This window comes from Neltuma alba, unplaced genomic scaffold (assembly GCF_004799145.2).
Source record: "Neltuma alba isolate B1F8T4 unplaced genomic scaffold, ASM479914v2 tig00012440_pilon, whole genome shotgun sequence".
NCBI lineage: Eukaryota > Viridiplantae > Streptophyta > Magnoliopsida > Fabales > Fabaceae > Neltuma > Neltuma alba.
In genome coordinates this window covers 214,647-238,319 of record NW_021636921.1, presented here as the reverse complement: position 1 = coordinate 238,319, position 23,673 = coordinate 214,647, and the positions used below count along the sequence as shown (strand labels likewise).

Here is a 23,673-nt window from a genome sequence, read left to right as displayed (position 1 = left end):
AAATGAATGGCTAATAGCCATTGTACTCTTGATTTTGTGATTAGATAGCCAGAAGCCACATCACGTTTTAATGATTCTTTGATAAAAGACAATCTTGTGGTTATAACAGAAGGCATGGCAAGATTGCCACAATTTGATAATCTATATCAAAATCCTGAAGATTGATAATTTAAAAATTAAATGATACAAAAGAATTTCGTAGTTTTGAAAATTTTGTTATAGTCTGGAAGACTAATATTTGAAAAAATTGATGATGTGCTATTGAAAGCAAAGAATATATCTATACGAGTGATAAAGAGTATGATCACATTGTATCAATGGAACTGATAACTAAAAAGGCAATAATCTTGGGGCTTAACTATTGAATCATAACAAAAGAATTAGTAATAGCCTTATGATCGATATGATAAAATTATGAACAAATATTATAATATGACCAGAAGTCATATAGACAAATATGTATCAATTCATTGAAAACCAAATGTTAAAAAAACATGGTTGTAGAACCAAAAAGACCATGTGATATTATCAAAATATCGAAGGTAATTCTAATGCCTGAAGGCAATAAATTGTGAAAAAAGATAGATACCCAAAGTATATATAAAAATAGAAAACATATAAGTATATGCCTAGAAGGCTATATGTATAATGTTTAATTTTTATCAGTCTTTAAATTTATTGTGATTTGTGAGAAACAAATTGTTATAAGAATTTGATATTATGATATTGATAAGTGTATGATATAAAACTAAATAGATCAAATAGATCCAAAAGTTACTAGTTATATTTTGTTTATTTATATCTTATTTATATGATCTGATTTAATATTAGTTTTGAATATTTAAAATGTCTATAGTACCTTAATCAATATTGAGAAGTTTTGAATGTTAAGTCTTATTTGTACTTTATTTTTTTAAAAAAATCATTTTAAATGTTATTCATCATTTTTGTGTGTTTTCTATGTGTATTGCAAGTTAAATCTGTGATACTTATAACTATTTGTTATTATGTTAATGATATATTGAAATAAAATTGTGTTTCATATTCCTCTTAAATTGTATAGTTCCTGAAGAACTAGATGCAATAGTATTAATATAGTTCTAGAAGAACTAATGTTTTTTTTTTATGAGTAGACAAAGTATATATGAATTATGAAGTATTTGGGCTTCCAAGCAAAAGATAGGTTATTGACCTTGACCCATCATATGCTCATAACTGTTTATGAAATATATGAATAAAAGAATCATGTTTGAATGACTCAATCTTAAGAGGAGACTGTTGGAATACAAGTATGAGTTGATATTGGATATATTTTTCATATCAATTTCATAAATGGATATCATCAATCATATATTATAACTAAAAAATTTTTGTTGGTAATGAAACATGATACAGTAAACCAGAAGTTTACTGATATAATTAGATTTATTATTGGCATGACTTGCTTGATCATCTTAAATTATATGATGTAACAAATTATTGAAGATTATGTATTGATATCCATTAAAGAATCAGAAGATTCTCTGAATAGCCAACATTTTTAAGAATTCATATGTGCTGCTTGTTCTCAAAGAAAATTGATTATAAAATATCACTAGTTATGTTTTGTTTTCGAATGGATCACTACATTTCTGGAAATATATATGGGCCCATTTAGAAGCACATAAGCCATACAAGTATTCAATATTTGATAGATACATCTATATAAAATGGTAAGATGTGTGATTGACATTAATTTGCAACCTGAAGTTTGCAAGATTATTTAGATAAATATTTCCGGACTATGTGATTCCTAAAACTTGATTTTAAAGATGCTAGTGAATGTATATCAGGCTTTTAATGTTGAAAAGCCTACTTAACAAATTGATCTAGCAAAATCATTTGTTAATGCCTCCATGAATAGCTTGATCAATATTTATGGGAACAAATTTTTTCATTTTAGTATTGGCATATTTGATTTAATATATTGCAGCACTTATAGACATCAAGACAACAAAATTCTCCCAATAAAATTGGCTTTTGGTTAGGAGCCAGATATTTTTCATCTAAAAAAATTGAAATATGCAATATTTATTCCTACCAATCCACCACAATGTACATAGATGGATATTAAAAGAAAGTTGGGACATATGTTGGGTAAGAACTTCCTTCTTTCCTAACATAAGCGGGAGAAATTGAGTAGTTGGAAAATAGAACACATGGAATGCATTATTACTATCAAATATAGATCCTCAAATATATCAATACGGACCAAAAGTTCATACATGAAATGCTACAAAATATTCTACTAACCTGAATGAAAATTTTTAAATCTCTTATTCCAGCTAAAAGTGCTCTAATTAGTATAAATAAAAATAAGACATGCTAGAAGCATGAGAGGTTAATCGGTTTCAATATAAATATCTTGAATAAAGAGGAGCATACAACTTAGAAATTGTATTGAGGAGGCATGTACTCTAGAAGAGTATCAAGACATAACTAATTGTAAAACCCCAGGAGAGGTTCAGGTACTTGAAAAGGAAGAAAGAGATCTCAACAAGTTATGTTACAAAAGAAAAAATGGAACCGAAAAGGTAAAGTTGTCGACAATGATTTTCATAAGAATATCACGTGATAAAAAGAAGATCTTACACATAGATCTATCATACAAAGTAGATATAAATTTGGCCAAGAAGAAAAGGAAAAGGAAAAAAAACATGATGAAAATATTATTTCGATATGTGAAAATGGGCTCGTAGTCCCAACACATGAAATATAAAGTTTTTATAAAATATATGGTCGTTTACGTGAAAATAAAGATTTTCACAAATAATTATGATGAGACATATTACTTTGTGGTGGATATAATTTTACATATTTGAATAGTGTGGCAGTTATGAAATGCGCCTGTTAGATATTATTATGACCCATGGATGAGGATCATTAATAGTGAAATTTACATGATAATCCTTGATAATCCAAAATATGCCAGGAGCATATATTAAAAAAATCTTTCAATATATGAAATATTATGAAGATTAAAATAATTTCAGTATGTATCATTCATTTTATAGTTCTAAATCAAAATATATGAAATTCTCTGAAGAATTTCACTTGCCAGAAGCATACAATTCAAATTCTTAAGAACAATGATTAAGTTAAATAAGTTGCCAGAAGCAATTAGGGCGTATGTGGTATAACCAACTAAGTAAATATTAGTTGAAGAAATGATATAAAAATGATCCAATTTGCCCATGCATTTTTATGAAAAGATCTGAAAATGAGTTTGCTATAATTGTTGTTTATGTTGATAACATACATATTATTGGAACTCCTGAAGAGCTTACAAAAGCTATGAATTGCTTAAAGAAAGAATTTGGAATCAAGGACTTGGGAAGAACAAAGTTTTGTCTCGGATTGCAAATTGAATACTTGAGAAATGAAGATTTTTGTGTATCAAATAATTGATACAAGAAAAGTCTTAAAGTGTTTTATATAGATAAATCACATCCATTATATACTTTGATGGTTGTGAGATTTGTAGAGGTGAATAAAGAACCTTTTAGATTACGAGAATGTGATGAAGAACTATTTGGTTTAGAAGTACCAAATTATAGGTCCAGAAGTACCATATCATATCTTATCAGTCACTCATAACTTGACATATCATCTGCTATTAACTTATTACTAAGACATAATAGTTCTTCACCAAAGACATTGGGATATAATTCTAGATTCTTTTATGATCTACATTCAAAAGATGGTGAAATATATATTTAGCAAGTCCGTTCAAATAAAAATCTAGTAGATTTGTTCACCAAGTTGCTTTCAATTACAATATTTGAAAAACTTGTTCATGATATCGGATGCCACAGACTTAGGGATATCAATTGATGTTATCAAGAGAGGGAGTTAAATACACGCTGTACTCTTGTTTCCTTGTCTATGGTTTTTCCCATGGGGTTTTCCTAGCAAAGTTTTTAATGAGGCAGCACCAAATAGTATATCAATGAATGTGTACTCTTTTTCTTCTGCTAGGTTTTTGTACAGGGTTTTTCTAGTTGCTAGGCACATATTTGTATAATGGACATCCAAAGGGGAGTGTTATGAATTCTATGTGATGTCCATTTATCATTTTTAACGAGGCACATATTTGTATAATGGACATCCAAAGGGGAGTGTTATGAATATTATGTGGATGTCCATTTACCCCTTTTTCTTCATCTTCTCCAAGTAACTTCCACTACCTCTACCATCCATTACTTCCCCACTATCCATTACTCCTCCACTATCCATTCACTCTTATAACTCACCTCCATTCACATTCATGGGATTAATTATCCACTATTTGTCATTTAAGAATAATTGTAACCTATGTATAAGACTATGCTTATAAATAAGGCATGTCATTTGTGTTGTAATACAAGTGAAGCAAGTGAAGAAATACAATATCATTCTTTCATTTTCTTGTCTACATCTCTTCTCCAATATACTTTCTTTGTTGGTTAATTTCATAACAGAAATTTGGATTTGGGTTCTCGAAATCACATAATCCCTATAAGAGACCCTAACCTAAATTGGAATCACATAATCACTTACCGAAGACTTACCAGCTGCTAGCACCCAACCTCCCACCATCGCCAAAGCTCTGGAGTTGGTCGCTGGGGAGCCGGTTACCGATGGGAAGATTTTTTGAAAAAAAAATTGGAAGGATATTTTTTTTAAACTAGGGTTAATGGGATTTGATTCCCAACTAGGTGCATCCTAAAATAAAGAATGACTAGTGAGTCAATAAGCTTTGTTAATGTTATAATACATAAACAAATATAACTCATTTACTTTGACTCTAGGTCATGGTAATACTTCATCACTAAAAAAAAAAGTCTCGAGTTGAAATGAACAATAGGTTTTTTTTCCCTTAACACATAACATGTGAAATGGGAGAGTAATTGATTCAAGAAGAAGATTTTGTCCACAATCCACCTCACAATAACAAGTTCTAATGTAAAATAACCAAAAAAAATTAAAAAGCATTTTTAATATAATGAGTTATATTATCCATAATTTCTAAAAAATATTTTCATTTATAAGGATTTATATAGATATATAGATTAAAAAGTATTTATAATATATACTTTTTGGTTAATTATATTTTTCTTTATTAAAACCACTTTTTGGTTGTGTAGAAGTACTTTTAACAAGATGAATGAATTATGTCACTTCTTTATTAACATAATTCATTTATTTATTTTTAAGTAGTATGTTTAGTGGTATCAATGAAAAGGGAACATTAAGTGGATAGATCATCTTAACGTGTACTTATCATTGAATATTACAAAAATAATTGCTATCATGGTCCTATTGATTTTTTGTTATTTGCCATTGTAACATACTAATTTTTTCAATTGAAAAAAAATATAGTAATTAAAAATTATTATTATCTAAGTTTTTTTAAAAAAAACCTTTTCCATTGAATTCGGCAGAAAAGGTAAGGGTATTTATGAAGAAGGAGAATTGAAGAGAGGGGTGGTTAGAAGGAGATAAATGAGAGAAGGGAGTGATAGGATAAGAAAAAATGGGAGAGGGGAACATAGCCAGAAGAAAATAGGGATGTAATAGCTATGAAAAAAAACTGTAGTAAAAAAAATGAATGGGAAAAAATATTTATAAGTTAATGGGAAATAGACAGGAAAATACCCTTAAATATGTAAAAGCCCAAATAAGTGCATGTGAAAAGCAATATTCCATATTAAAACTAGGGTACTGATTTGGCATTTGTAAATGTTACGTAAAGGCAGAATTGCCCCTGAGAAAAATTAAATAAAAAAAAAAAGACAAAACACGGGAGAGGTTATTCGCGTTGTGCTGCTGCTGTGAAACTTCCTGTGCCCACATCATTGAGCCACAATCGCCAGTCACCGTGAGCGGAACATTGTAGTTGTGAGGAATTGCTGTCGGCCGTTGTGAGGGTAAGAGCAAGCGGCGTCGCCTTCAAGGGAACATCGTAGCTGTGGGTGGAGCAGCCATTGTCAGAGGAGCACTATCAGTGTGAGGGCAAGATAGTCACCATTGTTAGGGTTTGGTAAGTTGATTATTTATTTTATTTGCATAGTGGTTGTCATGAGGCAATCGATTAGATCAGAGATTAGAGATTTTGGAGAGTAATAAAGTTATTGGGTTGAACTCATGGGGCAATCACGTGAAGGTAAGTTGATTTAAGATGATTTTGTGATTGATTTTGTTGTTAATGAAAGATTAAGCCTCACTATATTGAATGAGGAGAGGGAACGATTTATTTTGTTATTAATTTTTGCATGATCATTTTGGCTAATTGGTGTTTGATGGTAATAACATTTGTTAGTGGAGTTTATTACATAGGTATAGCGATTGATAACAACTTAATAGTGAATGTCAACATTTGAGCAAGAGTGACTGCTTAAGATGATTTTTTTGAATGATTTTATTATTAATCAAAGATTAAACGTCAGTGTACTGAATGAGGTGAGCCAACAATTTATTTTGTTACTATTTTTTGCATGATCATTTTTGGCTAATTGGTGTTTGATGGTGACAACATCTGCTATAGTGGAGTTTATTACATAGGTGTAACAATTGACAATGATTGCATAGTGAATGACAACATTTGAGTAGTAGTGACTGTTGAAGATGATTTTTTGAATGTTTTTATTGTGATTGACAACGAGTGCATGGTAAATGGCTACATTTGAGTATGAGTGACTGTTTAAGATGATTTTTTGAATGATTTTATTGTTAATTAAAGATTAAGCCTCACTGTACTAAATAAGGTGAGGTAACAATTTATTTTGTTATTACCTTTAGCATGATCAGTGTAGGGACTATAAGCGATTAAAAATTGGGATGAGGGTCAATGTAGGGACTAGACGGGGAGATGACACAACTTTTGATGTGAAACCCCAATAAGGTCCAAGTTAGCATTTTCGTAATGATCGATCTAGGAAGGGCAAAACGGGAAAATTTGAGAAAGTTCACGAAAATTTCCAAAAAAAGGAAAAAGTATAACTTGAAAGTTTTGAAAACTCGGTTGAGGCTTGAAAGGTGAAATTATGCTAAAACCAAATTATTACGGAATTTCTCGTAAACAAAGGTTTTTTGGGAAAATATTAGAAAATTAAAGGAAAATAATTATTTTAAGTAGTTGGAGGTCTCGATAAATTTGGGGAAAAGATGGATAAATCATCTAAATATTTATTTCAATTTATAAAATTATTTTTAGGCCATGGAAACTCCGGAATAAATTTGAGGGAATTTATTTTCTGGCGGTGACACCGATAAAGGCCTAATCGGAGAAAATTCAAAATAAATATCTAGAAGTGGTGAAAAATTCTGAAAATTTTCAGATCATGTTCTCATATTAAAAGGTGAATTATCATAGAGAGAAAAGAATTTTTTGAGGTCTAAAAGAATTATAGAATGTTATTAGTGAATAGTAACCGATAAAGTTTCAAATTGGTTTGAGATAGTGATTTGGTTAAACCATTTGTGGGACCTACATTGAGCCCAATAAGGGCCTAATTTCATGTAGCTTCCACCAAAATTAATTAAAATAAATGTGAAATTAAGTGATAAATGTTGGAATAATCTAGATTAAAGCCACTTGGGATGGTCTGATTATTTTGGCACTTGATGACTGCCACATACACCTCTTGAGGTGTCCTAAATTCAGCCAATGGAAGGGGAAAGGGGGTAGATCATATTTTCTATAAATACCCCCTCCTAAAACACAAATAATTGTTAGAAAAATAAAGGGGAACTCTGTCACTGTAACTCCAACCCTGTTCCTTTGAAAATTTCAAGTGTTTTAGGCAAGGAATCATCCAACTTACATCATGAAAATAGTAAGGTATGTCTAAGCATCATTATTCCTAAGTTTTATATTGATTGGATTAGGATATTAGCTTGGAAAATTATGAGAAAAACTGTTTAAATTTGGTCCAGCCGTGTGATGCTTAAGGAAGGATAGAAACCTAAATAATCAAGTAGAATAGGTAAGATTAAGTGGTGTATGGTTGGGTTTTTCGAAGAAATTGCACATAGGGTTCTATATGTCATTTTCAGCCTAGCACTGTTCATGATGAAGGAAATTGTTTTGGCTTGATTTGATGATTCCAATAGGTTTAAAATATGTTTTTGTGTAGGAATATATGGTTGGGAAGTGTTTAAAATCATTGGAATCAAAAATAAAATTTTTGGAAACAAATACCCCCTATTCAACCAGTTACTGTTCATGGGGGAGGAGTTGGATTTTCAAAAATATGATTCCATATTTGGATTCCTCATGAAAAACTGTGTAGGAATGAGTCATGAGGTTATTGATTCTAAAGGAGGAATCATTTTGTTAAAAATAAAAAAAAAGGGGGAAATTGTTGAGTTAAAGTTTAAGAATTATAATTAAGTTGTTTAGTGATTAATGGGGCCTATGTTTGTGCTTGGTTTAATAGGCATTGTGAGGAGGAACCAAGTGGAAGCCTTGTTCTTGAAGTAACCAATTGGACAAGTATTAAAAAGGTAGCTTTGAATTATAACTTGTTTGTTGATCTTGCTTGTTTAATATGATTTCTTGATTACTTGGGTTGGAGGAACTTGTGTTATGCTTTTGGTTGATTGAATGACATTGGTTTATGCTTTAGTCAAATGCATTGTGGTATGCCAATGTGGAAAATATTAATGTTCCTCTCCTTGCATGTTATTGGATATGATTTCCTATGTTTGGGAATATTTTTAAACGATATAACATGTCACATGTGAACTTGCTTGATCCACATGACAATTATAATTCATAAGCTACTGAGATTTCTTTGAAATCTCACTCCCCCTATGTTAAATTATGTCTCAAATGGGGAATGATTCATCCGATGGCAACGGCAAGGAAATGGTTTTGGGATGAAGGAGCAATAGGAAATTCATGACATTTTGAAAAGTTGTGTAATGTTTTGATGAGTTTGATGTGAATTTGTAATGGGTTATGATTGATAATATGATGTAAATTATGTTATATGACATACCCTAATATTGGATTATTGAAGGGTACAATGATACAAGTTAAGGACAAGGAAAAAGGGAATAAAAATTAAAGAAAGTGGAATTAGGGGATAAAAATACCCTAAAAGTGACTGATTTTGTGACAAAAAAATAATGAGCAATTGTTGGAATTTAGGCATGAAATTTTATAGCCAAATAGATCTCATTTTTAGCTTTAAATCAAGTGGTAACCCATTAAAAATTTGAGTTTTGTGCTAAGAGTTATGCTCTTTCAAAGTTAGGCAAAAATACTGAAAATTTGAAAATTGACCATGTGAACAGTACACTTTGTCAAATTTTTTGGTACTTTTCTAGGTGGAATTAAGTCTAATGAATATTTTTTCTCTATATAACTCTTAGCAAGCTTTGTGTGAAAATTGGAACCACCTCATTTTGATTTTTCTAGAAATAGTTATGAATTTTTAAAGTTGACCCAAATTCAGATGAATAGTGTATGGACAAAATTAAAGGTGAAATTTTAAAACTAAAATTTTTCATTCGGAAATGTTACGAAACATGTTCTAATGGCTTCAATTGATGTATAATGACATATTAAAAGAGGTGTGATAGATTGTATAGTGAATGACAACATTTGAGTACTAATGGTTATTGAAGATGATTATTTGAATATTTTTATTGTGAATGACAATGAAGGTATAGTGAATGATAATAGTTGAGAATTAGTGACTATTTAGATGCAGAAGAGTGAAGATGGTTGTCACATCCAGCATTTTGTGACTAAGGTATAATAACCCTAAAAATGATTAAGGGCCAGAATATTAGTGTTAATGTAGATTGCACAAATTTTGATGCGAAATCAGGATAGGGACCAAAGTGAAATTTTAAGTATTTTGAGTAAGTCAGTATAAATTAGATAAATATGACAGAAAGCTCTAAAAATTTCTAGGAAACACCAGAAATTAGAGAAAATTCTTTGAAACAGGAGGATGTCCTAGAAGTCAAAAATATGAAGGACATTAATTAATATTAATTTTCTAGTAATTTTTGTAGTATTTGACTAATTAAGAAAAATTAGTCAAATTTAATTATTTCATGTACTCCAAGGCCTCAGAAAAATTGGAAAAAATATGGATAAAATGCTTTGACAGTTTTAGAACATTGTAAAATTAATTTTATTCCCAAATTACCCCCATATTAGCTTTAAAATATTTAAAGCTTATTTAAGCTAATTAGGGCTTTTATCTGGGAAATTCAAAAAGAAATATCTAGAGGGGGAGTTAAAATCCAAAAAAATTCATGGAATTCTCTTGGAATTAAAGAGATATTTTAAAACTAACATGGGAATTTTCTAAGTCCTAGAACTCTAGAAAGCATTTTCGGAAGGAAAAATAATACTTTTAGCCACTATTTTTGACGAAGGATTTCTATTCTTTTGAAAACCATTATGAGGGGTGATGACTCAAAAGTAAAAAGTGGTGACTCAAAAGTAAATGGTAAAACATAAGGATGGGTGGTCAAAAATATCAAGGACAATTATGGTGCTGCCAGTACAAAAGCTACTTAAGCTGGTAGAAAGTTATACAGCATACATTGTGAAAAATCTTCTTCCTTCTTGACTAAGCTATTCTTGGTGCCACTTGGAAGGTGAAAGAAGCAAGGAGAAGTTTCAAGATGTGCATGACATAAGCCCTTAGGAATTATGATGTCATATATATCAATTATCAACCAATCACATAATTTTGGCAATTTGAAAAAGGTTAAGGGCAAAATTGTCCAAAGACCTTTATAAAATCCCATCTTCCTCTCCCACCTCCCTCACATTTTGGTTCTCATAGGGGAAACTCTTGAGAATTGAAAACTTGAAGCTTAAAGAGGAGGACAAGGCAAGAAATCAACCAACCAAACTTGGATCCAAGGTTAGTAGTTAATCCTAGTTGGTTTAATGCTTAGAAATCTTGAGTTTTATGGCTGAAAATCCATGATTTTCCTTTCCCCTCTTGTTGGGTGAAATTATATAGGAATGGTGGAGGATGATTTTGATGATGGGAATTAGTTTAAGAGGTTGTTTATAACTTGAATCAAGTGGTATTATGTGATTATGGTTGATATTGTTATTGTTGGAAAACTTAGGGTACCCCACGGCCAAGAGGACTTTTCACCTAGGATTGGTTTTTGCTTGTTTTGATGCTTCCAATATGTTTAGAATAAAAAATTATGTAAGATACACCTAAGGAATGAGTCTTGGAAGCATTACAATGAAAATTGGAAATTTAGGTGAAAAAGAGGAAGTGTTTCGGCCTAAGGGGTTCAAGAGGAAGGAAGATGAATTTCATAATTTTGAGTTCATATTTGGATTCTACATGAAAAATCATGTAGGATTGGCCTAAGAGAATAATTTATGAATGGATGGAAACAAAACTCAAAAATTAAAGAGAAAGAGATTAAGGGTTTTATTCAATTTAAATATTGAGTTTTCTTATGATGTGGAATATAATGGTTATGCCCCTTGTTGGATAGGCTTTGACATTTGTGAAGGAAGGAGCCAAGAACAAGAAGAGAGAGTCAAGGCTTACTCTACTTGAGGTAGCAAGATTTAATTAACATTGTTGTTAACATTGCATTATTGTTATACTTATGTTATTGCCTTTGGATAGTTGAGCTATATGAAAGTTTACGTATGACTTGTGATTGCTCCTTGTAGTGTTATGCCTTGGCTATTGCATGTTAGAGTTTCACAAGGTATGAGTTCGTTTTAGTTCCCTAACAATGGCTTTTAGTAAAGTTGTGTGATAATGATGCTTGTTAATGCCTAGTTGATTTTATCTTGCTATTGGGATTTCTATGAAATCTCACTCCTCCCAAATTTACCATGGTTCAAGTAGGGGCAAAGACACTTCGAAGAGGGAAGAGCATAATGGAAGAATAGCTTCATAGTTTTACATTCCATGGCATGAACTTGATATATGTATGTAATGATGCTGGAAATTGTTGCCCGTGGAGCTCTAAAATTTGATAAATGTTTGAAATAGTTTCCATATGAATTTGGCCATGAGATTTTGTATGCTTAAAATAAAAATCTTGAGCTTTAATTCCATGGGTAATTCATTAGAATTGGAGATGTGTGGTGATTTTTCAAAGTCAGTGCTTTAAACCTGGAAAACAGTTTTGACCATATAAATAGTGTAAATTCCGTACAGTTCTAGCACTGTTCCACAATGAGTTAGCCCTAAAAGTATTTTTTTCATGTACATCTCTTTGAAATCTTTCAGTGGGACTTAAAACTACCTCATTTTGATGTTTCTAGAATTAGTTATAAATTTTCAAATTTGGCCGAAAAATCTAGATTTACCAAATGAACAGTACCTAAGAAAGCAAAAATTCTAGATTTGTTTTCTTGTGTTGTAAGCCATCCAACGTGGTTCCAATTGACGTAAAATGAACTTGAATATGGTCTATAGCTAAGGGTTTACAATGGTCTTAGAAGGAGATTCATTGAAATTAGTACAGAATGGATTTATATTGTTTAGGAAAGAGTTTTAAGAGAAATTAGGGGGGAAAAGGTCAAAGCGTTTTGAGGAACAGAATAAAGAAGTGTCAAAGGCATAGAAAGAGTTGTGTGAGGAAGAAAGAAAGAGGTACAATGATAAGGCTAGGGAATCAATGCCTGAGAGGAAGAAAACAAGGAAGAACAAAATTCCATTCTAAACTCGATGCTCTCTGCCCTAATTCAGGTCATTGGTGGACTTTGTAAATGGTAATGCAAGTTTAAGGGAGAGAGTAGAGAAGATAAGGTTCTCAAAGTTATTGCATATAGCATGTGAGAGACTCCCATGTGACCTACTAGTAGCTTTTCTTTGTGCATATGATCCAACAACACGTGAATTCAGAATTAGGGGCATTTCAAAGAAATTCAAGCAAAAAGATGTTAAAATATTACTTGGTGTACTTGACATTGGGGAAGTAGTGAAGGCCAATGTAGATAAAAATGATCCTACATATCAACAATTAAAGAGGGACTATTATAAAGTGTCATTTGCCAAGATATTAAATATAAAATCTGGACAATATGATGACAAAATTTGAGTTTTTGTTTATATTGTACAACCTTAGAACCTTTCTATGTCCAAATTCAAGGGATAAAGCATGTGATCAGTTACTAAAGCTAATGGCTTGCACTATGAATCGCTTTGAGCATTATGATTAGGCTACATTTATTATGAAGGACTTAGCAAAAGAGTTGAAGGATTATGTTAAAGCATTTAGAAGTGGTGGGAGCTCTAATGTGAGCGATTGTGTGTACTTGCTGTTGGTATGTAATATAATTTAATTTGTCAATGCTTAACTTAATTGATAATTGTATAATCTTATTTATTTCATGTTGCAGATATATTTTTGTGAGCACTTCACACTGAAAAAAAATGATGCGCATGATATAGCAAATGCTATTGAGTATTGGAATGAGGAGCGAGTTAAAGAAGTTGTTAAGACAGGGAGGGAAAGCAACGTAGGGTTGTTGTTTGGAGGGAGACAAAGAGATGTGAAAGTGGGGCAAAATGTAACATCTGAACTTTTGAGCCTAGAAGTATTAGAAATAGCCTAAATTGGATAGGCTACTAGACCCCTTTTGAGCAAAAGTCCTAAAGATGAGAAAGGAAGTCAAAGCAGTTACAGGGACTAAACTACAAAGTAAAAGTTTTCAGAGGCTCAAGTGTAATCAAAGTTAGAGGCTCCAATAAAGTCTCAAAGGCCCAGAGAGAGAGAAAAGAGGCTAGATACAGGCCAAGGGTTAAGCTAGAAACCTCAAAGAGAGGATTGTATGAAGTTAAGTCCAAGCAGGGACTAAATCGTAAATTGCGAAAGTTATGACTAGCAGGGGTAAAAATGGAAGAGTATAAAAAGAATTCCAAGAAAATCCTAGAAAATCAGAAATAATATTCTAAGGCTTTTCTGTGAAGAGAAAAGACAAAAGTACCCCTAAGGCAGCTTCAATGGAATTTATGAGGTTATTACCGGTAAAAAGTATACCATTTGAGGTAATTATTTAAAATAGCAAGAGACCTCAAAAATGTATACAAAAATGAGGTTAAATGGTTAAAAGGTTGTACTAATTTATAAAATTAGTCCCGCAACCAAAAGGCCAGTGGAGTGGCTTTAATAAATTAAAGAGCCGATTTTGCCGATAAAAAGGCATTTTGGTAAATGAATTTTTATGCAAGGCTTAACGGAAGTGTTATGGACTAAGAAAATTTATAGATACTCTCTAGAATTAAAGAGAATTTATGGAGCAGATAGAAGAATTTTCTGACCTCCCGAAGGCCATAAAGGAAGCCAGAGAAACGTGGGCCAAGTAAATTCGGAGGAATTAAGTTTGATCCAACGGCTAGGATCTAATCTCCCATCTCCTCCACCACTTTCATGACACTTGGTATATTCTAGAAGGATGAGGTAAGCATGATGCAAGAAGATGATGCAATGATGATGTAAAAGTCAACTTGAAGTTCCAAAATTGCCCTTACCCTTTCTATTAGCCACCAAGGGTATTTTGGTCCATTCAAGCCAAAATTTTGCCTATAAATAGGCACTCCCTCCCCTCACATTTCGGCCAAGCAAGGAACTATAGGGGAAACTTTGCCGCTCTTGCATCTAGAGAGAGAAAGAGCTATTTCTAGTGAGAGAAAGTCCACCTAAGTTCAAGCTTCAAGATCAAGGTATGTGGTGGCTATAGCATCTGATTTGATACCTATTTCGAATTAATTACTGTTTATATCTGATTCTGAAATTTTGTATGCTTAAAGTACACTCTATAAGCTTTAAATCCATGAGTAGAACACTTCATTTGGATATGTGTACGATTTATGGTGATTTTTCAAAGTTAGGGTTTGAAATCTGGAAACAGTGTTGAACCTTTGAAAGAATGTCGAGTTCCGTACAATTTCGGTACTGTTCAGGATAGAATTGGTTCCTGAAACTATTTTTCGTGTAATTTTAACTTAAGGAGCTTTCAATGAGACTTGGAACCACTCAATTCGTATTTTTCTAGAATTAATTATGAATTTTCAAAGTTGAGCAAAAATTCTAGAATTTCTGCGTGAACAGTACCCACGAAGCATAATTTCCAGATTTGATATTCTTGAATCTAAAGCCATCTAAAGTGGTTCTAATTGACAAGAAATATATCTTAAGGATGGGAAATGATGAGATTTAGGTTAGAAAGGCTAGAAAGGAAACCCTAAGACTAAGAGAAAGGGTTTAGGTTCAAGAGAGCTAGTCTTAAACTTTATGTAATCTAGTGGTCCTAATGGATTGTATGATCAATGTGACTATGTTTAGGACCTTTGGAACATCCAAGAGAATGTTTGCTGATGTTCATCCGAATGCCCACATGGTTGGAAAGTCAAGGGAGTCAAAGAAAAAGTAAGAGGAAAGCTTGAGGTGCAAGGTAGTGAACTTACCTATTGTCATTGCTTGATATTGTATGCTTGTGTGTTTCCGTGTACATGTTATTGAATGTTATTGTGACATGTTTTAGCTGCTATAATTGCTATTCATGATGAGTAGATTATGTCTCTATGGCCATGCATCAAGAAGTTAGCTTTGAGCATGCTAATATGTCACTAATTAACAAGAGAATAAACAAGTTATGTGTAGTGCATTAGCATCCATCTAGCATGATTAATATGGTATTGTTTGCTAGTCAATCAATGATGGGCAATAATGGCATGAGAAGCAAGGAGAAGAAAGTGGAGAATTATTGATGTTAACGAATATTATTATTATTCATTGTGTAATTCTCTTATGATGTAATTTATGTTATGGATGCCTATGATGCCATGTATTTAATTATAATACTTATGGCATGTGTAGAAATGTATGAGCATTAACAGGAAGGAGTAAGCCCATGTTATGTATGCCAAAAAAATAAAAAGAATTTAAGTAAAGAGATGCTAAGAGATAAAACGTAGGTCTTGGAGCAATGAGTTTGTAGCTCCAGTTTGAGCTATCAAACGAATGAGTTAAGTCACGAGATTTGGCAGACTTATAGTACACGTCCCAAGCTTTAAAATGAGTGGTATATCATCTTAATTGGATGTGTACACAAGGAGATATGAATTTCCAAATTTGAAGCACAGAATCTGGAAGTTCTAGATTTTACGAATGAAACAGTAACATTTATAAATTAAACTGTATGAATTGGGCAAGGATAAGTCTAATTGGATATTTTTCTCTTAAAGAGCATCGAAATAATTTTCTATAGAATTTTAGAACACCTTAATACGATTTTTATGGATTTAGTTATGAATTTTTGAACTTGGACCTGTAGTCTGGAAATTAAACAGTGAATAGTAATCCGAGCAGTTATGTTGGAATCTTTAAATCCACGGGCTTGTGTCGTGATCTGCTTGAACCATAACGCTTACGAATGCGTGCTCTGAGAGGTTAAAGGTAGAACATTTCACAAAAGGACAGAGTAGGAGTTCCTTATCTAGACCCAATATGTGATACTTTGTCTAGTGTTTTTAGTTGTTTAGTATGTGGATTATATTGAATTTGATGGATTTGTTGTAGGAGCTGAACAATCTTTATGGGCGATTGGTGACTATTATTGATGAGAGCAATAAAATACTACTCATTGTAATTGTAGAAGAGTTGTTGAAGGTTTAGCTTACAGAAAAGGCATCCAAGAGGGAAGTAAGGAGCCAATTGAGATGGAAGAAGAATGAGTTGGAAGAGGTGATGACATTTTTCACATTGATGAAGATTTTAAGGACAATATAGGTGGGAATAATGATAAGTCTCCCATAGAAGGAGGAAAAAAGGATAAATCTGAACAAGAAGAATGAGGAGGAGAAGAGGGAGACAATAATAAATGTAGCAGTGAAGAAGAAGGAGGAGAAGAACTTGAGGATGATAAATTAGCTAGTGAAGAAGAAGGAAGCAGAGAAGGTGACAAAGATAAATCCGCTAGTGAAGAAGAAGGAGGAGGAGAAGGTGATTATGATGAGGCTACCAATAAAGGATAAGCAATCTGTGATGTGGGTGGGGAAGGAGTGGAGGAGGGACAACAACTCCAAAGATTGAAGAGGGTGATTAAACCAACAGTTAGATCTCTATGGATTTGGACAAAGGAAATGCATAAGAGAAAGAGGACTGTGGATGACAAGGAAAAAATTTTTAAATCATATCCAAGATGCCTCTACTGGATCAGGTAACTAGTAAGTTATTATAAAATGAAAACTGTTCATTATGTTTTCACCCATGAGCTATCTAAATTGACAACAATATTTTGCATTGTGTACTAAATTTGATTGAATTTTTTTCCTTTTTCAAGCCAATAGTTGATATGCATGATGAAGTACTCACTTAGGAAGAACTATTTTCACTAGTTGGAATCCAGAGAATAAACACACAGCTAATGTCGCTTGTATGTAAGACATTGATGGGCAATATGAAGGAGGAAGGAAATGTGAAAGGATACTTGTTTGATGCCTACTTCATGGTTAGATGTATAACTTATTTCATTGCATTGTGATTATTGCCTGTTTTTAACATATGCTTATATTGCAGCTGAAAATGGTGTCACATCCCATTAGATGGAGGGCTTCTAAGCACAAAAAGCAAATATTACTGAGCATGTTGGGTACAATATAGGAGATTGTGATTTGATATTTAGGCCTGCTCTTGTGGCTGACCACTGGTTATGTTATGTCTTCCAGCCGAAGACATTGAATTTTTATATGCTTGATTTGATGAAGGTCAATGCTACTAAGCAGAAGAAAGGCAAAAAAATAAGGGGGATTTCTGGAGGATCCAAAGCGAGCTACTCACAATGCATGCGTAAAAACTGAATAAAAGAACCTTAATAATGATGTTATTATTAGTTCTTTTATTGGTAAATTGGAGGATTAGAAACATGACTATTGCTTTCCAATTGGCTGTTTTTGCATTAATTGTTACTTCATGTAATTTGTTCCTTATAAAAATTTGTTACTTCATATGGCCATGTGTTTATGTTTAAAGGAATCGATTTTATGATATAATTGAATTAGTCAAACCAAAGTTTATTGGGAAGAAGCCAAAGGTAGACATAATTATGCCTCCCATTCCACAACAAACCAACTTGTGAGTGGCGTTAACTTTGTGCAATCATTATTGAACATATATTGTTTTTAGTGACTAACAATTTATGAATGACTTTTTCTACCCAGGAGAGACTGCGATGTACATGTTTTGATATGGTTAAGCATATGGTCACCAGATGTTAGGCCAGAGCAACGGGTGGGTTGGGCAGCCCAGCCCCAAACCCGCAACCCGCCTGTTTATGCATTAACGGGTACGGGGTGGCCCGTACCCGTACATAACCCGTTTAAGCCCGTTCCTAAACGGGCTGGGTTAAGTGGGCGGGCTTAAACGGGTTATGGGGAACCCGTTTAACAATCAGGTGCTGTTCAGGGGCTGTTCGCACTTCGCATTCAAAAATCAAAATAGATGAAAATTATAGTACCATTAATCAAAATCTAAACTCCATAGTCCATACAATCAGAAACCATCACAAATTTCTAATGTTCAAGGGTTCAAGCTTCAAAAGAGGACAACCACAAATATAAAATTGTAAAGGATTAATCATCATCAAATCATCATCAATCACTCATCATCATCATCACCACCATAATCATGAGCTTCTCCTTCAGAGTTACTTGAGGAAGTGGCTGTACTTGGAACCAATGACTCTTGCTCTACAAAACAAATTAAAAAAATCAACTCATTAATATTTAATAACAAGATAAAACAATATAAATTGAAAATATTGTTGAAGGTTAAAATACCAGTAACGACATTTGCACTCTCAATAAAATTATCTAGTTCAAGGTCATTGAGTCTTGGAGTACTACTGCATAGCCAATTTTGAGCACATATGAGTGCCTCAACCATCTTTGCAGATAAAGAGCTCCTGAAATTATCCAGTATTCGACCCCCAGTACTGAAAACTGATTCAGAAGATACTGTAGAGACTGGTGCAGCCAACAAATCACGTGCCATTACACTCAAAACTCTATGAGCATTCACTTTCCACCATGCCAAGACATCAAATTTTGGATCACGAAAACCACCTAAATCTGCTTGAAGGTATTCATCTACTTCAGAAATTTTCTCTGCATTAACAACGGTGTCTGCAGTGGCCAGGAACTTTTGAAATGTAGAATCAGTATCATCATGAAATAACATGTCAATGTCATCATCCCCAGTTCCAACACTATCATGGACTTGCTGTTGATCCGCTGTTGATTGAGATTTAGATGCTTCACCATGATCAAGCTCAGCAATACTAGCAAAATAGTGATCATACAATCGATACAAGACATCCATAGTCTTTTTCAACATGGCTTCTCGCTTTGTAGGTTCAGGAAAAAGGTCTTCAAAAGCAATTTTGATATATGTCATCTTGAATCTAGGATCAAGGATCACTGCTATGATCAACAACGGATTCATTTTTTCTGCTTTTCCCCAGTACTTATCATACTTTGTCTGCATTCTCCTTGCCATGTCACTCAAGAGAGAGTACTCACTAGCTGCACTTCGATGAAGGTGAGTCTGAATTGCAACTATATGCTGAAAGCATGTGCTTGTTACAAAATTTGATCCAGAAAATTTGAGGGTCTTAGTGTAGAACAACCTTAAAAACACAAGAAACTCTTTAGCCACACTCCAATCATATGCAGTAGGTGGTTCAGCTGTGGCCCTTCCTAATGTTGTGTCAATGACATCAGCATCATCATCTTCATCATCATAACTTAAGACAACACCCTGTTGGTTTGAAAACAGTTTAACCTTTTTCTTAAAGTAATCCTTGTAATCTTCATCTTCTTCTTCCATCCTATCAAAGACTTTGATGAACTTGACAGCATTTTCCAACATCAGATAAGTTGAATTCCACCTAATCACATGACAAATAAGAAATAAACAATTAAGAATTATCAAGTGAAACTTGACATAATATGAAAATAATACAATTATAGTGCAAATAATACCTCGTGGGGCAATCCAAAGTCAGCAAACTCTTTGAATCAATTTTTTCCTTTTCAACAAGATCCTTGAACCTCTGTAGCCTAGCTGGAGAAGATCTAACAAATTTAATTGCATGCCGAATAAGTTCAATAGACTTATTCATTTCCTTTAGACCTTCACCAACAATCAGATTCAAAATATGAGCTGCACACCGCATTTGTAAAAACTCTCCATCACATATTAGACCATTCCAACTCTTCAATCGTTTCTTCAAATAGGCAATTGCAGTGTCATTAGAAGAAGCATTAACTGTAATTGTGAAGACTTTTTCAATGCCCCAGTTGAATAAACAATCCTCAATTTGCTTGCCAATTGTATCCCCTTTGTGATTTTCAATGACACAGAAATTTAAAATCCTTTTTTGTAAAGTCCAATTCTCATCAATCCAATGTGCAGTCAAACACATATAGTTGGAGTTTTGTATTGAAGTCCAACAATCAGTGGTAAGGGACACACGGCATTTAGATCGCTTGAAATATCTTTTCAAACGTTTTGCTTCCTCCAAATACAATTGGTAGCAATCCCTGGCAATTGTCCATCGTGAAGGTATCTGAAACCTAGGTTCAAACTCTTGCAAAAGTTCTTTTAGACCCTCTCCTTCCAAAACTCGAAAAGGCAATTCATCCTTTATGATGAACCTTGCAAGAGCCTTTCTACATCTTTCTTGGTTTGAACAAGCGATACGATTGAGATGATTGAGAAGACATAGCAGTCAACATGGTTTGTGACTTGCTTGCTTTGTTTGGGTTCTTGGGACACTTTTCAAAATGCCGCCACAACTGCTTTGTCCCAGTTTTAGTTGGATGACTTGCATAATCTATGCCACAATAATTACACTTCGCACTATGTTTCCCTTTGGTTTGGGTTAATGGCAATCTTGTAAAATGATTCCAAATATCAGATGTTAGCCGCCTTTTCCTCTTTGTTGGTGGTGCTACTTCTTCAGCATCTTGTCTCTCATTATTATTTTTAGCATGTTGAACAACAGTACTTGGGTTTTCAGTTGGACCTTCCACACTTTCCTCTACAACAGTCTTAGCTTTGATATTGTCTTGTTGACTTTGTGCCATTCTTCAATTTCCTTCTCAATCCAAATCAAATTTAACAACAATAATAATAGGAGAAATAAAAATAATAACAGACTAACAGTGTGCACATGCATGTCAGTCTTATATATTGCAAATGCGGTGTGCACACAAATTGTTTCAATAACAGACTAACAGTTATATATAACATCAGGATTATGCTTTATCTTGTTAATAACATCTAAAAGCTGATCAAATCCTTTGCCAGAGTAGTCCGCATACATATCAGTATACCTATAGAATGATACGTGTATAAACTGAGCTAAAAGACCCCAAATGAAACAATATCTTTACTGAGAACAAAATATGATCCACCTACTTGGCACCAAAGTGCCTCCACCGATAGAAATTGCAACTTAGCATGACAAGATTATTAGCTAATCATTGCAGTTAAATACTTAAATCTATTGGCAACAAATGCACTCATACATATAGCATATAATAACAGCAGACAGCCAAAAAATCCACTAGCCTAAGCCTAGTCGAGTTGGGAGGCAGAGACAACAAATCTAACTAGTAACAACTAACTACTAAGTATTATTTCTTCAATTACCGAGTGAGAGGCTGTGTGACTGCGATCGAGTTGGGACTTGGGAGGCAGGGACCGGTGCGGTGACGGTGATCCTTTGTGAGAGATCGAGCTGCCGAGCTGGCCAGCTGGGAGCCTGGAATCGGCGAGAGAGACTGAAAGATCAGCAACAGAGCAAGTGGGTGTGGGGAGAGCCGGAGAGGTGAGGTTGTGCAGTGGAGAATGGAGACCGAGTAGATTCAGTTGGGACTTGGGAGTTCGGTCTGTGACTTCAGGACATGGAATTGGAGACAGAGACACCGAGTGAGAGTCACCGAGGAGCCGAGGACTCGAGGTCGACTGGAGTCTGGAGTTGGAGACAGACACCGAGCGGCGAGCGAGTGAGTGACCGTCTGACCGAGGCGAGGAGGAGGCGACTGGTGAGGACTCGAGGGGATCACCGGATCAGGGGAGACAAAGACCGAGTGACGGTGAGTGGTGATCGACTCGAGGAGAGACGAGATTTATATTAGAGATCAGATTCAGGGCGAGGATTCAAGGTCAACTCGAGGGGATCAGCCGATCAGGATTGAGATTTAGTGATTCACTCAGGCTCAGCTCAGCGGGAGTCCGGGAAGCGGGAGTGTGGGAGGCGGGAGCGGGAGCTGGGAGAGTCAGGAGCGAAGAAGAGATTAGAGAGGAGAGAGTGAAGGCGTGAAGCGGTTCAGAGTTCAGACCAGTAGACCACACTCCACAGACATTCAGATTGAGATTTCAGACTTTCAGTCTTTCTTTCACACCAGAGACGGAGTGGAGTCGCAGAGACGGACACGGTACACGCCTACACGGACACTCATTCGGACTGGGCTTTCAACTATTGGACTGCAGGACTAGGTTTGGGGTTATCAATGTGTCATTTTCTTCAATTTAAAAAAAAAATAAAATGGGCGGGTACGAGCAGCCCGTGCCTGTGCCCGTAGCCCGCCCATTTAATTTGTAAACCCGCTCGTTTAAGCCCGCCCGTTTATTTTCTTTTTTGGGCGGGCCCAAACGGGCCCAATTTCACCGGGTTGCGAGCGGGTGGCCGAGTTTCGGGTTACATGCTCAGCCCTACCAGATGTGGCTTTAGATTACACAAATGAACAAGTCACTACATTTTGACGTGACCTCTTGTGGTGGCTAGTTAACCATGATGGAAATGGTAAAAGGGATGAAGCTTTGAAGCTGCCTTAAGAAGAAAATAAGACCACAAAGCAGTAGTATTTGTCCAAGTAGTAAACATGGTTGTTAGTGGTTGATGTTAGGCTTTATATAACATATGAACCGCTTGTTTTGTATGGAAACAAACTGTTTGCCAACTAGTGCTGTTATGTCTGGTGTCTGCTTGTACTTTAGAAACACCATTTATATTGTAAGAAATTCAAGTTTTGACAATGTATGAACCACGTTGACAACTATTATAAATGGTTTAACACCATTTCTATATATATTGACAACATCCTAGTACGAAATTTCATTTCATGTTGTAGCTATTTTGAAATGTTAACCCTTGCTAGGTGTCACACCTTCATTTTAAACCCCATTATACATCCTTTAGAACCATTTGGAATCATTACACGATGGTCAAAGTAGGTAAAAACCAAGATTTAAAATTTTGATTTCGGTTACTATTCATGTAACCCTTAAAAATCATGTCAACTTTGAAAAATCATAACTAAATGTAGAAAAATCAGAACAGAGTGGTTCTAAGTCTCACATGAACCTTATGAAATGTTCTACATAGGAAAAATGTTCACAGGTATCAATTTCTTACAGATCAATGCTAGTTTCCACGCAATTATGTACTATTCATTTGGTAAATTCTGAAATTTCCAGTATTTTTATCCAACTTCGAAAGGGCATAACTCTTTCTACAAAATTCCAAATTTAATGATCTACCATTTGATTTAAAGCTAAAAATGCGATCTATTAGTCTGCCAAATTTCAAATCCATATTCGAACATTTGCTATTTATTT

The 23,673-nt window shown here is 34.0% G+C and overlaps 1 protein-coding gene across 1 annotated transcript; it reads right to left on the bottom strand.

Annotated features, from left to right (window-relative positions):
• Nucleotides 1-18,642: 18,642 nt before the first annotated feature.
• LOC114727079 (zinc finger BED domain-containing protein RICESLEEPER 2-like) lies at nucleotides 18,643-20,470 on the bottom strand. Its single transcript, XM_028913813.1, has 3 exons — nucleotides 20,028-20,470; nucleotides 18,825-19,933; nucleotides 18,643-18,734 (listed from the first exon to the last, which is right to left on the bottom strand). The coding sequence occupies exons 1-3, from the start codon at nucleotides 20,468-20,470 to the stop codon at nucleotides 18,643-18,645; spliced, it is 1,644 nt and encodes a 547-aa protein (XP_028769646.1).
• Nucleotides 20,471-23,673: the final 3,203 nt, after the last annotated feature.